The 16,301-nt window shown below is 34.9% G+C and overlaps 9 protein-coding genes across 9 annotated transcripts; 6 read left to right on the top strand and 3 right to left on the bottom strand.

The window, feature by feature from the left end:
* Window positions 1–251: 251 nt before the first annotated feature.
* On the top strand, window positions 252–791 carry FHN1 (Fhn1p; the record flags this gene model as incomplete). Its single annotated transcript, XM_003956276.1, has 1 exon — window positions 252–791. The coding sequence occupies one exon, from the start codon at window positions 252–254 to the stop codon at window positions 789–791; it is 540 nt and encodes a 179-aa protein (XP_003956325.1).
* Window positions 792–1,005: 214 nt separating this feature from the next.
* PHB1 (prohibitin subunit PHB1) lies at window positions 1,006–1,857 on the bottom strand (the record flags this gene model as incomplete). The annotated part of the gene is made up of 1 exon (XM_003956277.1): window positions 1,006–1,857. One exon carries the CDS (start codon window positions 1,855–1,857, stop codon window positions 1,006–1,008), a length of 852 nt encoding a protein of 283 aa, XP_003956326.1.
* A 201-nt stretch (window positions 1,858–2,058) lies between these two features.
* On the top strand, window positions 2,059–2,514 carry PEX4 (E2 ubiquitin-protein ligase peroxin 4; the record flags this gene model as incomplete). Its single annotated transcript, XM_003956278.1, has 1 exon — window positions 2,059–2,514. One exon carries the CDS (start codon window positions 2,059–2,061, stop codon window positions 2,512–2,514), a length of 456 nt encoding a protein of 151 aa, XP_003956327.1.
* A 244-nt stretch (window positions 2,515–2,758) lies between these two features.
* CAF130 (CCR4-NOT core subunit CAF130) lies at window positions 2,759–5,959 on the top strand (the record flags this gene model as incomplete). Its single annotated transcript, XM_003956279.1, has 1 exon — window positions 2,759–5,959. The coding sequence occupies one exon, from the start codon at window positions 2,759–2,761 to the stop codon at window positions 5,957–5,959; it is 3,201 nt and encodes a 1,066-aa protein (XP_003956328.1).
* A 51-nt stretch (window positions 5,960–6,010) lies between these two features.
* On the bottom strand, window positions 6,011–6,505 carry KAFR0C02010 (glutathione peroxidase; the record flags this gene model as incomplete). Its single annotated transcript, XM_003956280.1, has 1 exon — window positions 6,011–6,505. The coding sequence occupies one exon, from the start codon at window positions 6,503–6,505 to the stop codon at window positions 6,011–6,013; it is 495 nt and encodes a 164-aa protein (XP_003956329.1).
* Window positions 6,506–7,332: 827 nt separating this feature from the next.
* On the top strand, window positions 7,333–8,109 carry PRE9 (proteasome core particle subunit alpha 3; the record flags this gene model as incomplete). Its single annotated transcript, XM_003956281.1, has 1 exon — window positions 7,333–8,109. The coding sequence occupies one exon, from the start codon at window positions 7,333–7,335 to the stop codon at window positions 8,107–8,109; it is 777 nt and encodes a 258-aa protein (XP_003956330.1).
* Window positions 8,110–8,471: 362 nt separating this feature from the next.
* TPO2 (spermine transporter) lies at window positions 8,472–10,346 on the bottom strand (the record flags this gene model as incomplete). The annotated part of the gene is made up of 1 exon (XM_003956282.1): window positions 8,472–10,346. The coding sequence occupies one exon, from the start codon at window positions 10,344–10,346 to the stop codon at window positions 8,472–8,474; it is 1,875 nt and encodes a 624-aa protein (XP_003956331.1).
* A 1,196-nt stretch (window positions 10,347–11,542) lies between these two features.
* Window positions 11,543–14,203, top strand: CBF2 (Cbf2p; the record flags this gene model as incomplete). The annotated part of the gene is made up of 1 exon (XM_003956283.1): window positions 11,543–14,203. The coding sequence occupies one exon, from the start codon at window positions 11,543–11,545 to the stop codon at window positions 14,201–14,203; it is 2,661 nt and encodes an 886-aa protein (XP_003956332.1).
* A 205-nt stretch (window positions 14,204–14,408) lies between these two features.
* VPS62 (Vps62p) lies at window positions 14,409–15,815 on the top strand (the record flags this gene model as incomplete). Its single annotated transcript, XM_003956284.1, has 1 exon — window positions 14,409–15,815. The coding sequence occupies one exon, from the start codon at window positions 14,409–14,411 to the stop codon at window positions 15,813–15,815; it is 1,407 nt and encodes a 468-aa protein (XP_003956333.1).
* Window positions 15,816–16,301: the final 486 nt, after the last annotated feature.

A 16,301-nucleotide genomic window follows, 5' to 3' on the forward strand; every position in this document is an offset into this window, starting at 1 on the left:
TTCTCATTTCTATCACAAATTAGAACATCTCCTTGCTTAACCTAAATTTTTTTTATTGCAATTCTTTTTTTTTTCTTTCAATTATATATATATATATATATATATATATATATATATATACTAANNNNATATATATATATATATATATATATATGAAACCCTTCTCTTTCTTATTCCGCATCCAATCCTTTCCCCATCTCTTAATCAATAAAGCAACATTCTAACAACTAATTAATTAATTCCAATATTCAATGCTGGGCGTCGCTGATAATATATTACGTCTAATAAACGCTGTTTTCCTCATCATCGCAATCGCATTGACCAGTGCTCTTATAAACACACAAAATGGTCATCACAACTCAAGAGTCAATTACTGTATGTTCGCATGCGCTTTCGGTCTATTCTTTGACTCTATTTATGGTATATGCGCCAATTTCTTCCAAGTGTTAGCATGGCCACTATTATTATTCACTCTAGATTTCTTAAACTTCGCATTCACTTTCAGTGCAGCTACCGCATTAGCTGTAGGTATTAGAGCACATTCATGTGGCAATCAATCATATCTAGATTCTAATAAAATCGTTCGTGGTTCAGGTCAAAGATGCAGAGAAGCTCAAGCTCTAGTAGCCTTCTTATACTTCTCAACAGCCATTTTCATCGCTAAAATGATAATGTCTTGCATCAACTTATTCCAAAATGGTGCTTTCTCAAGCGGCTCTTCAAGATTCATCTCAAGAAGAAAGAAGCATGCTACTGATGTCGGGGGTGTTCCAAACATCTCTCAAGTTTAAGTTTAAACCATATCAATCTTAAAATAAAAAAAAAAAAAATTTACCTCAATTATTATACCCTTTTATTCCCTTTCCGCTCTCATGACTTATATTTTTCATTTCTCTCCAATACATACTTATATTATATGATCTTACTCTCTCCCTTTTTATATTATTATAATTTTTAATGTATTTACTACTCTTTTCTATTTACAAAATAAACAGTAACAGCAACTCACCTTCCTATATTCAATAGTAAACTATTGGGTGGCGTCTTCTCGTCACCTTCTCTTCCTTTACCTCCAGGTAAATATGTAATGTTACTAGATTTGGATAACGTTCTAGCAATATCCTTTGACGCTTCCAATCTTCTGATCAACAGTAACCCATCACCCACTCTACTCAATGCCTTCGATATGCATTCAGCACTTTCAGCTTCACCTTCGGCTCTAATCACTGAAGCTTGTCTCTCTTGTTCAGCTTTCTCAACAAGAAATCTAGCCCTCTCCGCGTCCTGTTGAGCTATCTGTTTTTGTTCTACAGCTTTGGTAAATTCGGCACCAAATGTCATGTGTGTGATGGAAACATCTTCCAATTTAATACCAAATTCATTGGCTCTATGTGACATCTCCTTACGAATCCTTTGGGACACAATCTCTCTCTGAGTAATTAATTCCGCAGCATCAAATTGTGCAACAATACTTTTCAAAACTTCATTACCAATAGAAGGCAGTACTCTCTCATCGTAATCTAGCCCAAGATTCTGATATATCCTTGGTAATTCAACAACATTAGGACGATGTAGCAATCTCAACGTCAATGACACCATCTGTAAATCTTTCGTACCAGTATTCGTAGATATACTCTTGGGTTTCGTCCTCACATCGTATATGATAGCCTTTTGTAACCATGGAACTAAAAAATGAGTACCTTCACCAATAACTGCCTTTTTCACACCACTAATCCTATCGAATATAACTCCACGAGACCCACCCTTCACATCGTACATTGAATAATCCACTGCGGTAAGCAATAACCCTGAAGGAATTGCAAGCTTTGTCACAACATTAATCGCACGGGTGCTCATCGTTCACTTCTCTTTACCGTATTCTTCTCCCTGTTTAACTTATCCTTCCACGCTCTTTTTTTTTTGTTTGATTCGCCCTATATACCTTGTTTTCAATATTGCATACTTTTACCCGGGTACTTACTTCACTCACATACTAATGGCTGTATAGTTTACTGAACAGTGGTAACCTCCAATAATCAGTCCACTGCTGCCCTCTACATGGAATCAAGGATACTCAAGGAATATAAAGACTCAAGGTCGTTACAATCACAATACATACTAGCTCTGGACCCCATATCCACAGACGACTTGACTCATTGGGAATGCACGATAAAAGGCCCTTTACACTCACCATTTGCAAACCACACTTTCAAATTACGCATTGATATTCCACAAACTTACCCTTTAACGACACCAATCTGTAAATTTGAACCTTTTGCAATGCCTCATCCAAATGTTAATTTCGAAACGGGTGAAATTTGCCTCGATATACTGGATACAAATTGGTCCCCTGTGTTCAATATCCAATACATAGTAGAAGCAATAGTATGGTTATTGAATGAACCCAACTTCAAATCCCCTTTGAACTTAGACCTGGCAAATTTATTAAGATTTGATGATTTGAAAGCCTATCATGATTTGATAAGTTACCATCTCAATAACTCAGCAAAATGATCTAGCCGCTCTCAGAAGTCCTAATTACACATCACATATCGCAAATCACGCTCATCATTGCGATTATCTCGTTATATAGTTTAGTACACCATCACCTATATATTATATTTCACTCTCGCTTAGAAAATTAATTTTTCAATATTGATATTTACAAAAATGCACATTTAATTAAAGTAATATACAAAACCATACATAGCATTTATCCATCCCCTTCGCATCATTCTAATTTGCATTTTATACATTCATGGCCAAAAAAAAAAGAACCAAGAGTTTTCTCCATATCGAAACGATCGACGTTCAGAATTCTAGTTCAAACGAACCCACTTTTAATCTCGTAGAAAACGTGAATACTATAAACGACTTATCATCGCTTCTGGGTCAAAATAATGAACCCTCCGTGCTGTTAGAAGGTTTGGTTATCTCTTTATTCACTACAAAATCAGGTCACTCCATCTTATCCGTCCTAAATAATCCAGATGCTAACAGTGAATTATTTCAGAGATATAATTCGTGGCTTGAATCTTCAAGTGGGGATTTGAATTATAAGTATTTGAAACATGAATTGTGGCAGTCAAATAGAAATTATTACCTTTCACAGTTCACTAAATTTCTCTTACAAAATGAGCAAGTACCTTTCCATTTAAATAATTACCATTTAACGAAATATAAACTGAAATTACAAAGACTAATAAATTCTGAATCTAATATAATCTCATTAATTTTAAATAGTGATAATTACAATCTTTTATTGGATTTCATAATGTTCTTTCAACCATACATGAACGATTTAATAAGCTACATCGTTGAGGGAAATAAATTTTTTGAAATCATTGCAAAGTACAACAGGATATATGAATTGAACGGTTTTCACACATGGTATACTTTGACTATAGCATCAAATACATCTATAGCTGTACGATATCTCAACGATGTTTTATCTATCGACCCAATGATAACCGATCAATTTACCTCGAATTATCGAGATAAAGCTTTCCAAGAAAGTGAAGAAACCTTGTTAATGTCACAACAACAAACGGCCAAAGACGATATCATTTTTTCATTTGATTTGAATGAAACGGGCGATTTACCAAATCTTATTAAACATTCAGAAATGAGACACCAAATTATCTATGATATACTAAATTTGAATCAAATCGATTCGCCATTTCTGAAGAAGCAATTTCTTTTGATTTGTGGTTTAGTCGATCCATTGACTCAACCTCAACCAAATAACGAGCATATTATATCAATAGATTTGATTTATCAACTATTTATGGGGTTAATGTATAAATTCAATAATAATGAACTAGCTGGGAAAGATAAGGAGTTACAACATTTTACAATATGCTTCAATATGCAAAAAATCATAAGCAGATCATTGGTTCTACTAAATTGTAACGATTATGATACCCTAAGTACTATTTTAAACGATTTTCCCAATGATTATAAGACCGCATTAAACAAATGGCTACCACATGGTATAAATACTCAAGATTTGGAATTGATTTATATGATCAATATCATTGCAATTTATACTATTTATAAACTATATTCAAACTTACCAATTCAATTAAATCCATTTTTACAGACCCTAGTCTCATTATGGAAGACGTTATCTCATCTAGTTTTAATCGGACTGGAAATTGATAGAATTGAGGAGTCTAACGAAACATATGATACACCTATCATAGTCCGAGCAACCATTCGTGGTGCTGCTGCTTTGAGAGCAGTCATTGCAACAATTTTAAATGATCATGTCTCTACGAAGGAACATGATTTCAAACATGAATCATTCAATACTTTTATGTCTCCTCACGGGAGAAAACTTTGTAGTGGTGCACTATTAGCAGATCTACGGTCACATGCTGCCGCAATTTTAGCTTTAGGTGACGGTGAGTTGCATGATGTGACCGAGCTCTTAGCTGACTTGCAAGCAGGTGATAGGTTCGATGAAGATGTCAAATATATATTTGAATATGAGTACCAGGACTATAATGAACTGGGAGAAGAGGATGAACAGACTAATGAACTTGAGGAGCTCGAAAAACGCTCAGTGAAGAAAAGGAGATGTAACTGTATATTTGAAGATGACAAAATGTTAGAAGACTACGAGTATTACGAAGTTGGGAACGAAAGCCGCAGGGAGGATATGAATTTAGAAAGTGACAAATCTAGAACAAATCCGTATTCTGTAAGAGTCAATTCGATTTTTGAATTTGATTATAGTGGTAAAGATTGGAGAGACGTGCCGAGAGGGTTTAACCTATACTACTCGCCAAGTTACGAATTTATCAAAAACCCAAAGCTAGGAACTGTGCTCCATTTCACTTTAAAAGCAACTACAGAGAAGTTATCGGATGAAGACTCTTTGTTACTGCTGCAATCGGTAGCTTCCTGTGTCAAGTTAGAACAGGAAAAGATGATTTTGGAAAACTATTCAAACACGAAAAATTGTTCGACAGAGGAGGATCTTGATAGAGAAGTTACACCAGATGATGTCTATGAAATATGGTGTGAGGAATCTGCTTTTGAAAGGATGATTTACTTGAATAAAGAGGTTGCATGGAGGCTGATGGACGAAATGTTGATGTGTAATGGATACCGTAGAGTCCTTATGTGGTTTATCACCCATATGGAAATAAATCATTCTTTAGTGCATTACATATTTGAGTTAGTAATGGGACTACGAGGTCAGAGAGATGACTCAAGAAATCCAGGTGATGACAGGTTGAAATCACTATTACTTCAAGATATGATGACGGACAAGAAAGGTAGTGAAAAAGTCCCATTTTCTAGACAAGGATCAATTATACTCTCTGAAATTGAAACCAAAATGTTGCTCCAAGAGTTTTTCACGAATGCAGCTATCTTTTTTTCCACAAACGATACAGCAAACATGAGTTCAAACGATTCTGAAAACGTGTCCCTGTATGCAATAGGCCTCGTTAAACTGATTTGTTTTATGGTCAAGACATTAATGAATAATGATAAATTTGATTTCAGTAAATCAGAATGTACCTTTGAGCTGCAGACGTTATTGATGAATTGGATTGGCATAATACCAGAAGCCCAAGAACTCTTTTTCACATTGAAAGCGAACGTTGGAGAACCGTCAATGGAAGGAAAATCTGATTCTGATGGTACAGACAGTAATGAAGGTGAACTTTCATGGTATAATAGCAAGTTACTTGCACTATTACCTTCTCCTACAAACAGTGGTCTAGAAAATCCTGCAATTGAGACCCTAAGAAGTTTTTTGAAAAAATATAGTTTTACAAATAAAGTGCCTGTCGTTGGTAGAAAAGTGATATACAAAGATGACAAAATTTTACCCATACCAAAACTCTACCAACCCATATTGTTAAGAGAATTGATTGATGAAAATTTTGAAGAAGATGATGACGGTGATATACTGGACCATGAAAATGATACAGTTTCAGAGTGAGATTAATCTCGAGATTATATACTTTAGTATATATATATATAAGAATATAAATTATTCATTCCTCAAACATTTTTCAATATCTGCCTCAATTTCATTTGGCTTGGTGTTTGAGGAGTATCTTTCCACCACATTCCCATCTTTGTCGATTAAAAACTTTTCAAAGTTCCATTTAATTGCTTTTAGGCCAAGCACACCACTTTTCTGATCTTTTAAGTATTTATAAACATCGTTTGTATTGTTTCCGTTAACCTCTATTTTTTTCAAGATTGGGAAAGTGACATTATATGTGTCCTTAACATATTTTGCGATTTCTTCATCGGTACCTGGCTCCTGATTCATAAACTGATTGCAGGGAAATCCGATGACGACAAAACCTTTGTCCTTGAATTTGTCATATAAAGACTGCAGTTCAGTATATTGGGGGGTGAAACCACATTTTGAAGCAACATTGACAACCAAAGCAACTTTGTTTTCTAGTTGTTTGAAATTATAAGGATTTCCGTCCTTATCTAAAGGGCTGAATGAATAAAATGGACTTGACGACATTAATCTTGTTGAATAGAATAGAGTACGTTGTTGAGATCTTAAATTTGAACGTACCAAGGTTGGAGTAAAAATGGATTTCAACATGGCTTTTATATGAGTTGCTAAACTTTTTTACTTCAATTTATGTTGTCTACTGCCGTTGCCCTTGCTTTATACATCTCTGATGATCTGGTATCCTTTAATCTTCATTTGATACTCCGGCTTTTAATTGAGAAAAAGTACTTCGCGGAGGCTTCGAATAGAGGACAGAGACCTTAACATTACTTGTGGATTCTGAAGAATTGAGACAACCAGACGACGACTTTGATGCTTCACAATGTAGTGGGCTTCTTTAGATGGCCCTACCGAATCTTGGCCTTTCATTTCTCCGGTAGTTATATTTTAAAAAAAGATAGTGTTACCAATTTTGTTACTGGCAATACCACTATATGATAAAATATCAGTCGATAGAGGTCACTTTCCTAACTTAAATTCTATTCCGAATTGTACATTTGTTGGTAACAAAATCGGTTTAGATGTAATTTTCAAAGCAGAAAGCAACACTAAAAGCCTGCAATTAATGTCAAAGCACTCCAGACTTAGTCAATTGACACTCTCATTGCTTTATGAGTATGGCAGCTTCTCAACTGCTGTGGCGTTATTCTTTTTGTTACCCGTATTCGGGCCTCGAGCCAAAATGCGAAATTAAAGCTGTCTGAGAAAACTTTCGGTGGCGAAAAATTTGTACTTATAACTGGGGACACCAAGGTTAGTTCAGTTCAGGTGGCAAAAGTCATCAATCATTGTCAATTGGCATTCATATTAGGTAGCAATTATTATTACATAAAATGGGATCAAGAAGATACGATTCAAGAACCACAATTTTTTCACCGGAAGGTCGTTTATATCAAGTTGAATATGCTTTAGAGTCCATTTCTCATGCAGGTACAGCAATCGGTATCATGGCTAAAGATGGTATTGTATTAGCTGCAGAGAGAAAAGTAACAAGTGCATTATTAGAACAAGATACTTCGGTTGAAAAATTATATAAATTAAATGATAAAATCACCGTGGCAGTGGCTGGTTTAACTGCAGATGCAGAAATTCTAATAAATACAGCAAGAATTCATGCACAGAATTATTTGAAGACATATAATGAAGATATTCCAGTAGAAATATTGGTAAGAAGATTAAGTGATATAAAACAAGGTTATACTCAGCATGGTGGTTTGAGACCTTTTGGTGTTTCCTTTATTTATGCCGGCTATGACGAAAGATATGGATACCAATTGTACACTTCTAACCCATCAGGGAATTATACCGGCTGGAAAGCCATTAGTGTAGGTGCTAATACATCTGCTGCTCAAACACTATTACAAATGGATTACAAGGACGAAATAACACTAGATGACGCAATGGAATTAGCTTTGAAAACTTTATCGAAAGTAACGGATTCAAGTACCCTTACTTATGATAGATTAGAATTTGCAACTATTAAGAAAGGTAAAACTAATGACAAAATTTATCAAAAAATTTTCACACCTGATGAAATTAAGTCATTGCTAGTTAAAACTGGTATCTCTAAAAAGGAAAATGAGGACGAAGATACTGAAATGAAACTATGAGCACTAAAATGTCTTTTGACGGAAATAGAATAATGTATCAAGTTGCGAATCTTTCATGAAAGCATGAATATATAGTGTACATATATGTATACTCAAGACTTCAATTAATCATTTCAAATTGTAAAGAGAGTAGATATACTAGCTATTTTATTTTGCATTGTACTGCAATCTAATGATAATGCAGTTCAAATTGGTAGAAAACCTAAATCCTAGCATTTAGTAATATTGAAAATGTTGTTCATTAATTCATGTCCATCTATTATATAAAGGCGAATTGATAAAAAAATAATATTTGAAATTATTATACATTAAAAAATGCAGTGAAAAATGTTTTTTATTGTATTTTCTTATTTTGAGTGAAATTAAGCATCAATACTATCAATGGAGTAATCTTTCTTTGAAAGTTTATGTCTTAACTTCTTACCCCAAGCGGCAAACCCGAAAGGTAAGGCAATCATTGCAGTACAAATGAAAGCTAATAACCAACTTGCCCAATGCAAACCTAATTTGTGATACATTTGAGTTGTGAATAATGGAAATGCGGCACCACCAGCAGATCTTAAGAAAACTTTTGTGGCCAATGCAGATGATGCAAATTGAACGTAACAATCAATGATGTAATTATTTAATGAGTAATAGATTAAAACCATACCGAACCCAAAGGAAAGACCTGATGATGCTGGTCCGACCCACATGACACTTTTTTCTGAAGTTGCACCAAGAATCCATAAAGCAATGGCAGCAAAAGGAGCACCGATCATAGCACCTAAAAGACGATCTTCTGGTGTTGGTCTTCTCTTTTCAATTAAGCTTAGATATTTCTTTTCGCAGTAGAAGGTGAAAAGTAATGCAAAACAAGCACCGATTAAAATTGGAATCATCATTAAACCGACGTAGTTATCACCGTAATCATATAATTCACCAAAGACAACAGGGAAAGCGAAGAAGAAAGCGTATAATAGAGAGTAAATTAAACAGACATAGAAACAGGTCATGACAAGAACAGGCTCGGTAACACAGAATTCTAAGGGTCTAACTAAACAAGCTTTAACCATATCCTGGAAATTGACACCTTGAGCTTCTTGTTCAGTCATAATCTTTGGGTTACCTGTTTCTTTTCTAAGCTTAGCGGCACGACGTTTTAAGATAACTGGAGCGTAAGTTTCTGGAATTGCAGAACTAACAATCCACATGACACCAGCAAAGGCCATGTTGACCCAGAAGATTAGATCCATTCTTCCAGTGGAAACAGAAATGAAACCATTGACTAAAGGACCAGTACATGGACCAGCGTAAGGAGCCCATGCGAAAAATGCAATAGCTTTACCTCTTGTGGCACTTGGGAACATATCAGCAATGGAGCCACCAACTAGACACAAACCTGATGCAGAAAAGACACCACAAAGGAATCTACAAACTAGAAGACAACCTAAATTTGGAGCCAAAGCACATGGAATGTTGAAGATAGTATATAAACCCATGGAAACAAAGTAAGCAACTCTTCTACCATAAAGATCACTGACTGGAGACCATAATAGAGGACCAACAGCGAAACCTATAACCATTAATGAACATGACAAAATAGCTGCTTCTTGTGAAACATGGAATTTATCTTCCACGGTACCAAACCCACCAGTGATACATGAGGATCCGTAAGCGACACATATGACCAAACATGATAGTAAAATGGTATAACCCCAACGGATCCATAGCGGCCAATTATGAGGATTTTGGGGATCATTAGTGACAAAAGTGACGAATTCGATTTCTGGATCTAATTCTGCGCGGTTATTATCAGGTTCATCAAAATCTTCTTCTTCTTCTTCATCTTCTTCTAACTCGCCTTTACTACGAGAAGAGACTACACTGATAGAACGATCCATTTGTCTAGTTCTAGTACGTGAAATAGCGGTAGAAGTTCTACCCAGGGATTGTAAAGTAGCCACCGGGACTAAACCGGTTGTGGTTTCGATTGTATATTCTTCTGGGAAAATTGCATTTCTATTTGACTGAGGTGCATTAACATCAGGAACAGCAGGGGTAGCATTCATACCCATATCTTGTAAAGATTTTACAGTTTCAGTACGAATTAATTTTAAACGAGTTCTTTCATCGTTATTTATACTATTATGTGAATTTGAGATTGAAGGAACGTATTGTTGTGGTTGTTGTTGATCTTCCACTACAGAGTTAGATTCCTGCGAATCGAAGGATGTTACCGATTCGATATCACTCATTATGACGGTGATATTATTATTATTATTATTATTAGTATTAAATTGAAGTATGCTTGCGATACTATTAAATAGAACAAGAATAAATGTAGATAAGAAATGGTAATACGAATGGACATTCTCTATTTATATATAATGTTGGAATAAGTCACTAACATTTGATGAATATCACTAAACTAAAAAAAAAAAAAAATAAGGTATATATTTGTCCTCTACACGCGACGCTGAGAAATATCCGTACAGAACAGGATAAACTTTGTTTGCTTTTATAAGAATATAGCCACGATGCTGAGAAAACGACGCAGCGTAATTTCTTTATTATTGCTTACGCTCATTTTCTTTCTGGAAAATCAAAAGGACTCAAAAATTCTCGCAGATTGAAAATAAAAATAAAACGGAATCATCATAGTGTGAGTTGCAAGGAGAGGTCGATGATGGATGGTTCAGAGATTTAATTAAATTGATACAGAGAGATGTGCGCTTAGCATTATTTGAAGCAAGCAAGCGAGTTATTACTATTAATGGGAATATAAGTTCTATTACTACTACTATTTATTGGTCAATTGGCTCACGCTAATATGTTGTTAATTGATACAGATTCACATAGTATGCAATAGTCCTTTCAGTTTTATTCATTCATCCCATCTTTATTCATTTCAGTCAGGCTAGCCAGCCAGGTGCTTGGCTATCCGTGCTACCCGAGAATCGTTCTCTTTTTATTAACGAGGGACAAACACACGTAGAAAGGAATAATTATCCACCGTGTGCGAGGCTCAGGGAAATATACATTTTCCTTGTCAGTCATTTTTTTTTTTTTTTACCTCGGACAGTGAAAAGGGAAGGGCTTTTCCGAAATCGCTACCCGGAAAATTGCGGTGGATGTTCCCAAATTTCACGCAAAAAAAGCAAGAATGGAGCGGCTGTGTGCGCGCAGTGCATTGTGATCTTTTTTTTCTTTTTTAAAGGGAAAAAAAAAAGGAAGGAAACCAAATTTTAGCCGCCAAGGTCAGAACAAAAAATGAATTACATATCACGTGGCCATTATAGATATCACGTGAGTGTGTTTTTTTTTTGGCCTTTTCGTCGCCAAAAAAAAAATACGTAGTCGAATGCTCTAAACACTCAAGCAAAGTTATAAACAAATATCGCGAAAAAGCTAATCTTCGATATCATCACTATCTGAAGACATAATACAACCAATGACGGAAGAAGGGGACCTACAATCGCAAGTGCGTAAACTATCTGATACTTTGTCTCCTAGAATACTGCATCAGTATAAAACTTACTATACCCAGTATATTCATTGGTGTCAATATAACAAAGTATTAGTGACTGCAAATGATAATGACCCATTACCATACAAAGATGTTCCTGTATCAGCACAATTAATACATCGTTTCCTACTGGATACTTTAATAACAAATACTGATGAAATCTTCTCACTGCAGAAATTAAAAGAAATGATTAATAGTCTTCGATTTTTATACAAACTATGTGCTATTCATGGTAATGAAAATGACTCGTTAGATGATACTTATCTAGATTCTGTAGTCCATTTGCATGAATATTGGTCCCAAAGAGATACTAATATGAATAATCTAGCAATAATATCCCTCAATTTATGGAATTCGAATTCAAATGGCTTAAAAGAGACTTATTTTAAAGGATCCTTAGAAAAATCGAGGTACTTGTTGGATTTCCATCTAGTCAACTACTTGAGACTATCATACACTGACAGATCAAAACTAAAGTTAGCTTCTTTCAAAGTCAATAAAGAAAACAACATAGTACTTAATAATACTAATATAACGTTACTACCACAAGATTGTCCCTTTCTTTGTCCCTATACTTCCATGGCTACCTACTTATATTTCAGATTTTATGGTGTCAAATCAATATCTAAAGGCGAAGGTTTCCCAAATCTTCTCAAAGACACTAATGACGATCTTTTGGCTTCTCTTCCAATAATCAAAGGTCGTCTAACAGAATATCCAAAAGAAACCACCTTAGGTTTAGGCTACGCCTCACTTTTCAAATATTGTAATTTGTCTTATACAAAGAAAAATTATTTTGAAATACCAAGTAGTATACCACGATTTCCTTCTTCCACCCAATCAACTCCATTTGATTTTAAGAGAATCTTGAACTTCAAGTCACCGTACGTAAATTATGATGCATCAGATTATAATAGTAAGTTTAGTCAAAGAAAAAACACAACAGATTTGCCACCAACTCATTTAATCAATCAATTATTCCCAGAAATTGAAAGTTACAAACACAATTATTGGAATTCTCTATCTGAGGAGTCCAAAAATTTCATAAATTTATTGGAATTCCTAAGATTAAAATTAGTGATAAATTTACCAATTATTTTCAAATTCTTTCCTAACCACGATCTTTTCAAAGACCCATTATTCCAAAATGCAGACGTTTATTCATACTTGAATGATCCAATCTTCGAGCTCAATGAAACGTCAGTTCTACCATTTGAAATTGTCCCAGGGTCCAACCAGTCGCACTTCATGATGAATGACATATTTAAACAATTAATTGAAATACCGGATCAATCTATACCTATGGGACAAAATTCACAAACTAATATTCCAGCAAGAAATGTAACTAATCAATCTCAATTGAATGAAGATACTTTAGACGATTTTAGAAAACAAAATTTTCAATTTATTCAGTTTCAGACGTTATCAAACTTCAAGACCCTGATTTTATTTCTTTCCAAGATTTTTGATAATCTGTCCATGAAGAAATCTTCTAAAGATTCCGTTATAAGACAGTTAACTCGATTTAATGATTCAATAGTTGAAAGAATAAATAAAACCACACCAAAGGACATAAAAGAATATTTTTTGAAAAATGAAATCATTAGACATAGTCAGGACCTTTTCCCTTTTGAAGATAATGCAGACTTTGAAAAGCCAAAGGAAAAGAAAAGAAACTCATTCAAATTATTAGCTGTTGGTGACTCGTCTTCTGACGAAGAAAATGAAGATTTTTTATCTTCTTCATCAGAAGACGAATCAAAGGACTCTGGTAACGATAGTTCAGATGAAGAAGATGAAAATATGCAAGAAGAGCTGAAATTTTTAGTGGATACTTTGGTAAACAGTAAAGTTGACTCTGCCATAGCAAAACAAATGAATAAATTTCAAAGTAAAATGAATTTAATGATAGAAAGCCTCATTGAAGAAAAAGTCAAACAAGTCATAGATAACAGTGATATTGGGGGAATTATGAGAAAAAGGAAGTATGTTGATGATGATGATGATGAGAATGGTGATGACCCCGTGAAAAGCCCAAGTTTTGTACCGAGAGAAACGATTGATAAGGTAAAAACGCCAAGATTTAAAATTCAAGAGCGTCCCATATCTTCTCCTTTGTCTATGGATTCCATCAGAAGACAAAACAAATCATCGACGCCAAAGGCTATTGCTCATACACACACAGATGAAAATGTGGATCCACATGAGATAAGAGAGCCACAAGACTCGCATTCTGAAGTAGAAAAAGAAGATTCAAAGTTTAGAATGGATCCTAGTATAAATACGATTGAAGGTGTCATCTTAGAATGGTTCACACCAAACCCCAACATGCACAACGAATGTGTCCATTCAATGAATAAGACAAATGATAAGACATGGAGATCGGGTTTTGAAACATTATATAAGCAAAGAAAGCAAATCACTGAGTTTTACGTTCATTTAATCAACTTGGAGAGTTTGGACAGATACAAGGCTATCGAGATTTGTAATGACCTAAGAGGTGATAAATCAATTAAAGAGTTTGCAAAATATTTAAAACAATGGAAGAAAGAGCATGATAACAGTTTCAGTGGGTTATATAAATAGAATACTTCAGTCTATAAAGATGCAATTGTCATTTTTGATACGCTTTAAAATTAAAAGTGTATTAATATATATATGTGTGTGCGAGTTTATCGAATTTCGGCCTCGTTTAAATAAAAAAAAAGCGGATAATGCGGATGAACTTAGACCTTCAGAATACCATTTCAAGGCACATCGATCATCAGATCAGTCTTATGGATTTGTATGGATGTATCCAGAAAGCATTAGCAGCTCAATGAGGATATATCCAATACAAGTTCGAAGTATAGCCTTTTTGTTGTGTTTTTTCTCACTTTCTCTAGCTGTATTAGTTCCCTGGTTAGATAACGATCCTTTCTATAAATTACAATTAGAGGATGAAGCAATACACTCAAGACAAATATCAGATCTTCCTTCTGTGGTACCGCCTGAAGAATTGACGGACGAAACTAGAAGTCTTCCAAAGCATCTAACTAAAGTGCCCCAATATGTTGTTGATAACTGTCCCTTAGTACATTTGTACAGTGAAGAGCGTTATTGGCCATATGATATCAAGAACTATGTTAATCATTTCCATTTGAGAGAAAGTAACGGTGCTAAGATAACTACAGCACCTGATAAACTTACGTTGCAAGATCTACGGGCCGCATATACCTTCTCATTTCCAAATGGTACAGAAACTAAGATAGCGAGTAGCGAACTATATATGACTAGTAACGAAGATTTTTCCAAAGACCCTTACTGGATAGTTGGTAGTATACCAGAGTATGGAACTGGCCACATTAAGGACGCGCCTGCTATTCTTATTGTTGTAGATAAAGGAAATGGATGGGTCGACGCATTTTGGTTTTACTTCTACCCATTTAATTGGGGACCATTCATTATGGGAGGTGGTCCATGGGGTAATCATGTTGGTGATTGGGAACATTCTCTGGTAAGATTTCATATGGGAGAACCTAAATACTTATGGATGAGTGCACATGCAGGCGGTACTGCCTACAAATTTGAAACTATTGAAAAGGTGAGAAAACTGAAAAGAGTAAACGGCAAGCTTCAAAATGAGATCATTTATAGACCCTTGATATTTAGTGCTAGAGGCACACATGCAAATTATGCCTCGGTGGGTCAGCATTGGCATGACGTACCTTTTTTCTTTATGCCACTAAGTGATTTTACTGATCGCGGACCAATGTGGGATCCTGTTTTGAATTACTATGCATACGCATTCAATGGAGAAGATTTAGACGCTATTGGAGACAAAGCTAAAGAAATTGGAACCGAATGGCTCGCATTTTCAGGACTGTGGGGTGATAAACAATTACCATGGAAGGATTCAAGACAGAGATGGTGTCCTGTGCAATGGAAGTACATCGATGGTCCAACTGGCCCTTTTTTTAAGCATTTAGAAAGAACCTCGTTATGTGAATCATTCAAATGGTGGAACATCTGGAAAGGATGTCCTGCAAGAAGATATATAAAGAGAGGCACGGGACTTGACGCTGAAAGAAATGATGTTCTTGGTGATAACTGTGGCATCTTGCTTTACAACATAAGGCCCCTTTGGCTGCGTGGAATTGCAAGATTTTTAATGTGGAGAGGATTTGTGTGTGCAATTATGGATTATTTCACAGGTTAAGGGTGTACAATTAACGCAGCATGAATATATAGTATGTGATTATATTCAAGGTTTGGGGATATAACGGATTCAAAAACTGATATTATGAGAAAGGTAATTAACGTCACTTTTTATTCTAATCAGCAGTAAGCCTACCCCATATATTGCAGCAGTATTCTTTTTACATATTCTGCTCTTGTATATATTACGTATATTTTGAGTAATGGAAATCAGATGCATTATAGAGAAGCTTTTTTTCTCGGAGAATCTTCTGGGAAATTCTTATTACTTAAGCAATTATTTCCATATGCGGCTGTGCAACGGACAGTCGAAAAAGTGACAGAATATCATGGAAAATTGAAGAACTAATGATGACAAAGGTAGATTTCAAGAAATAGGTAGATATAAATCTATATAAGGCAGCTTTTTTTTCTTGAATGATGAAGTTGCTGTTTCTAAAATATAACTTGAACAGATCAGTATAAATACTAACAAAACTATACGATA

This window comes from Kazachstania africana, chromosome 3 (assembly GCF_000304475.1).
Source record: "Kazachstania africana CBS 2517 chromosome 3, complete genome".
In the NCBI taxonomy this organism is placed as follows: Eukaryota; Fungi; Ascomycota; class Saccharomycetes; order Saccharomycetales; family Saccharomycetaceae; genus Kazachstania; species Kazachstania africana.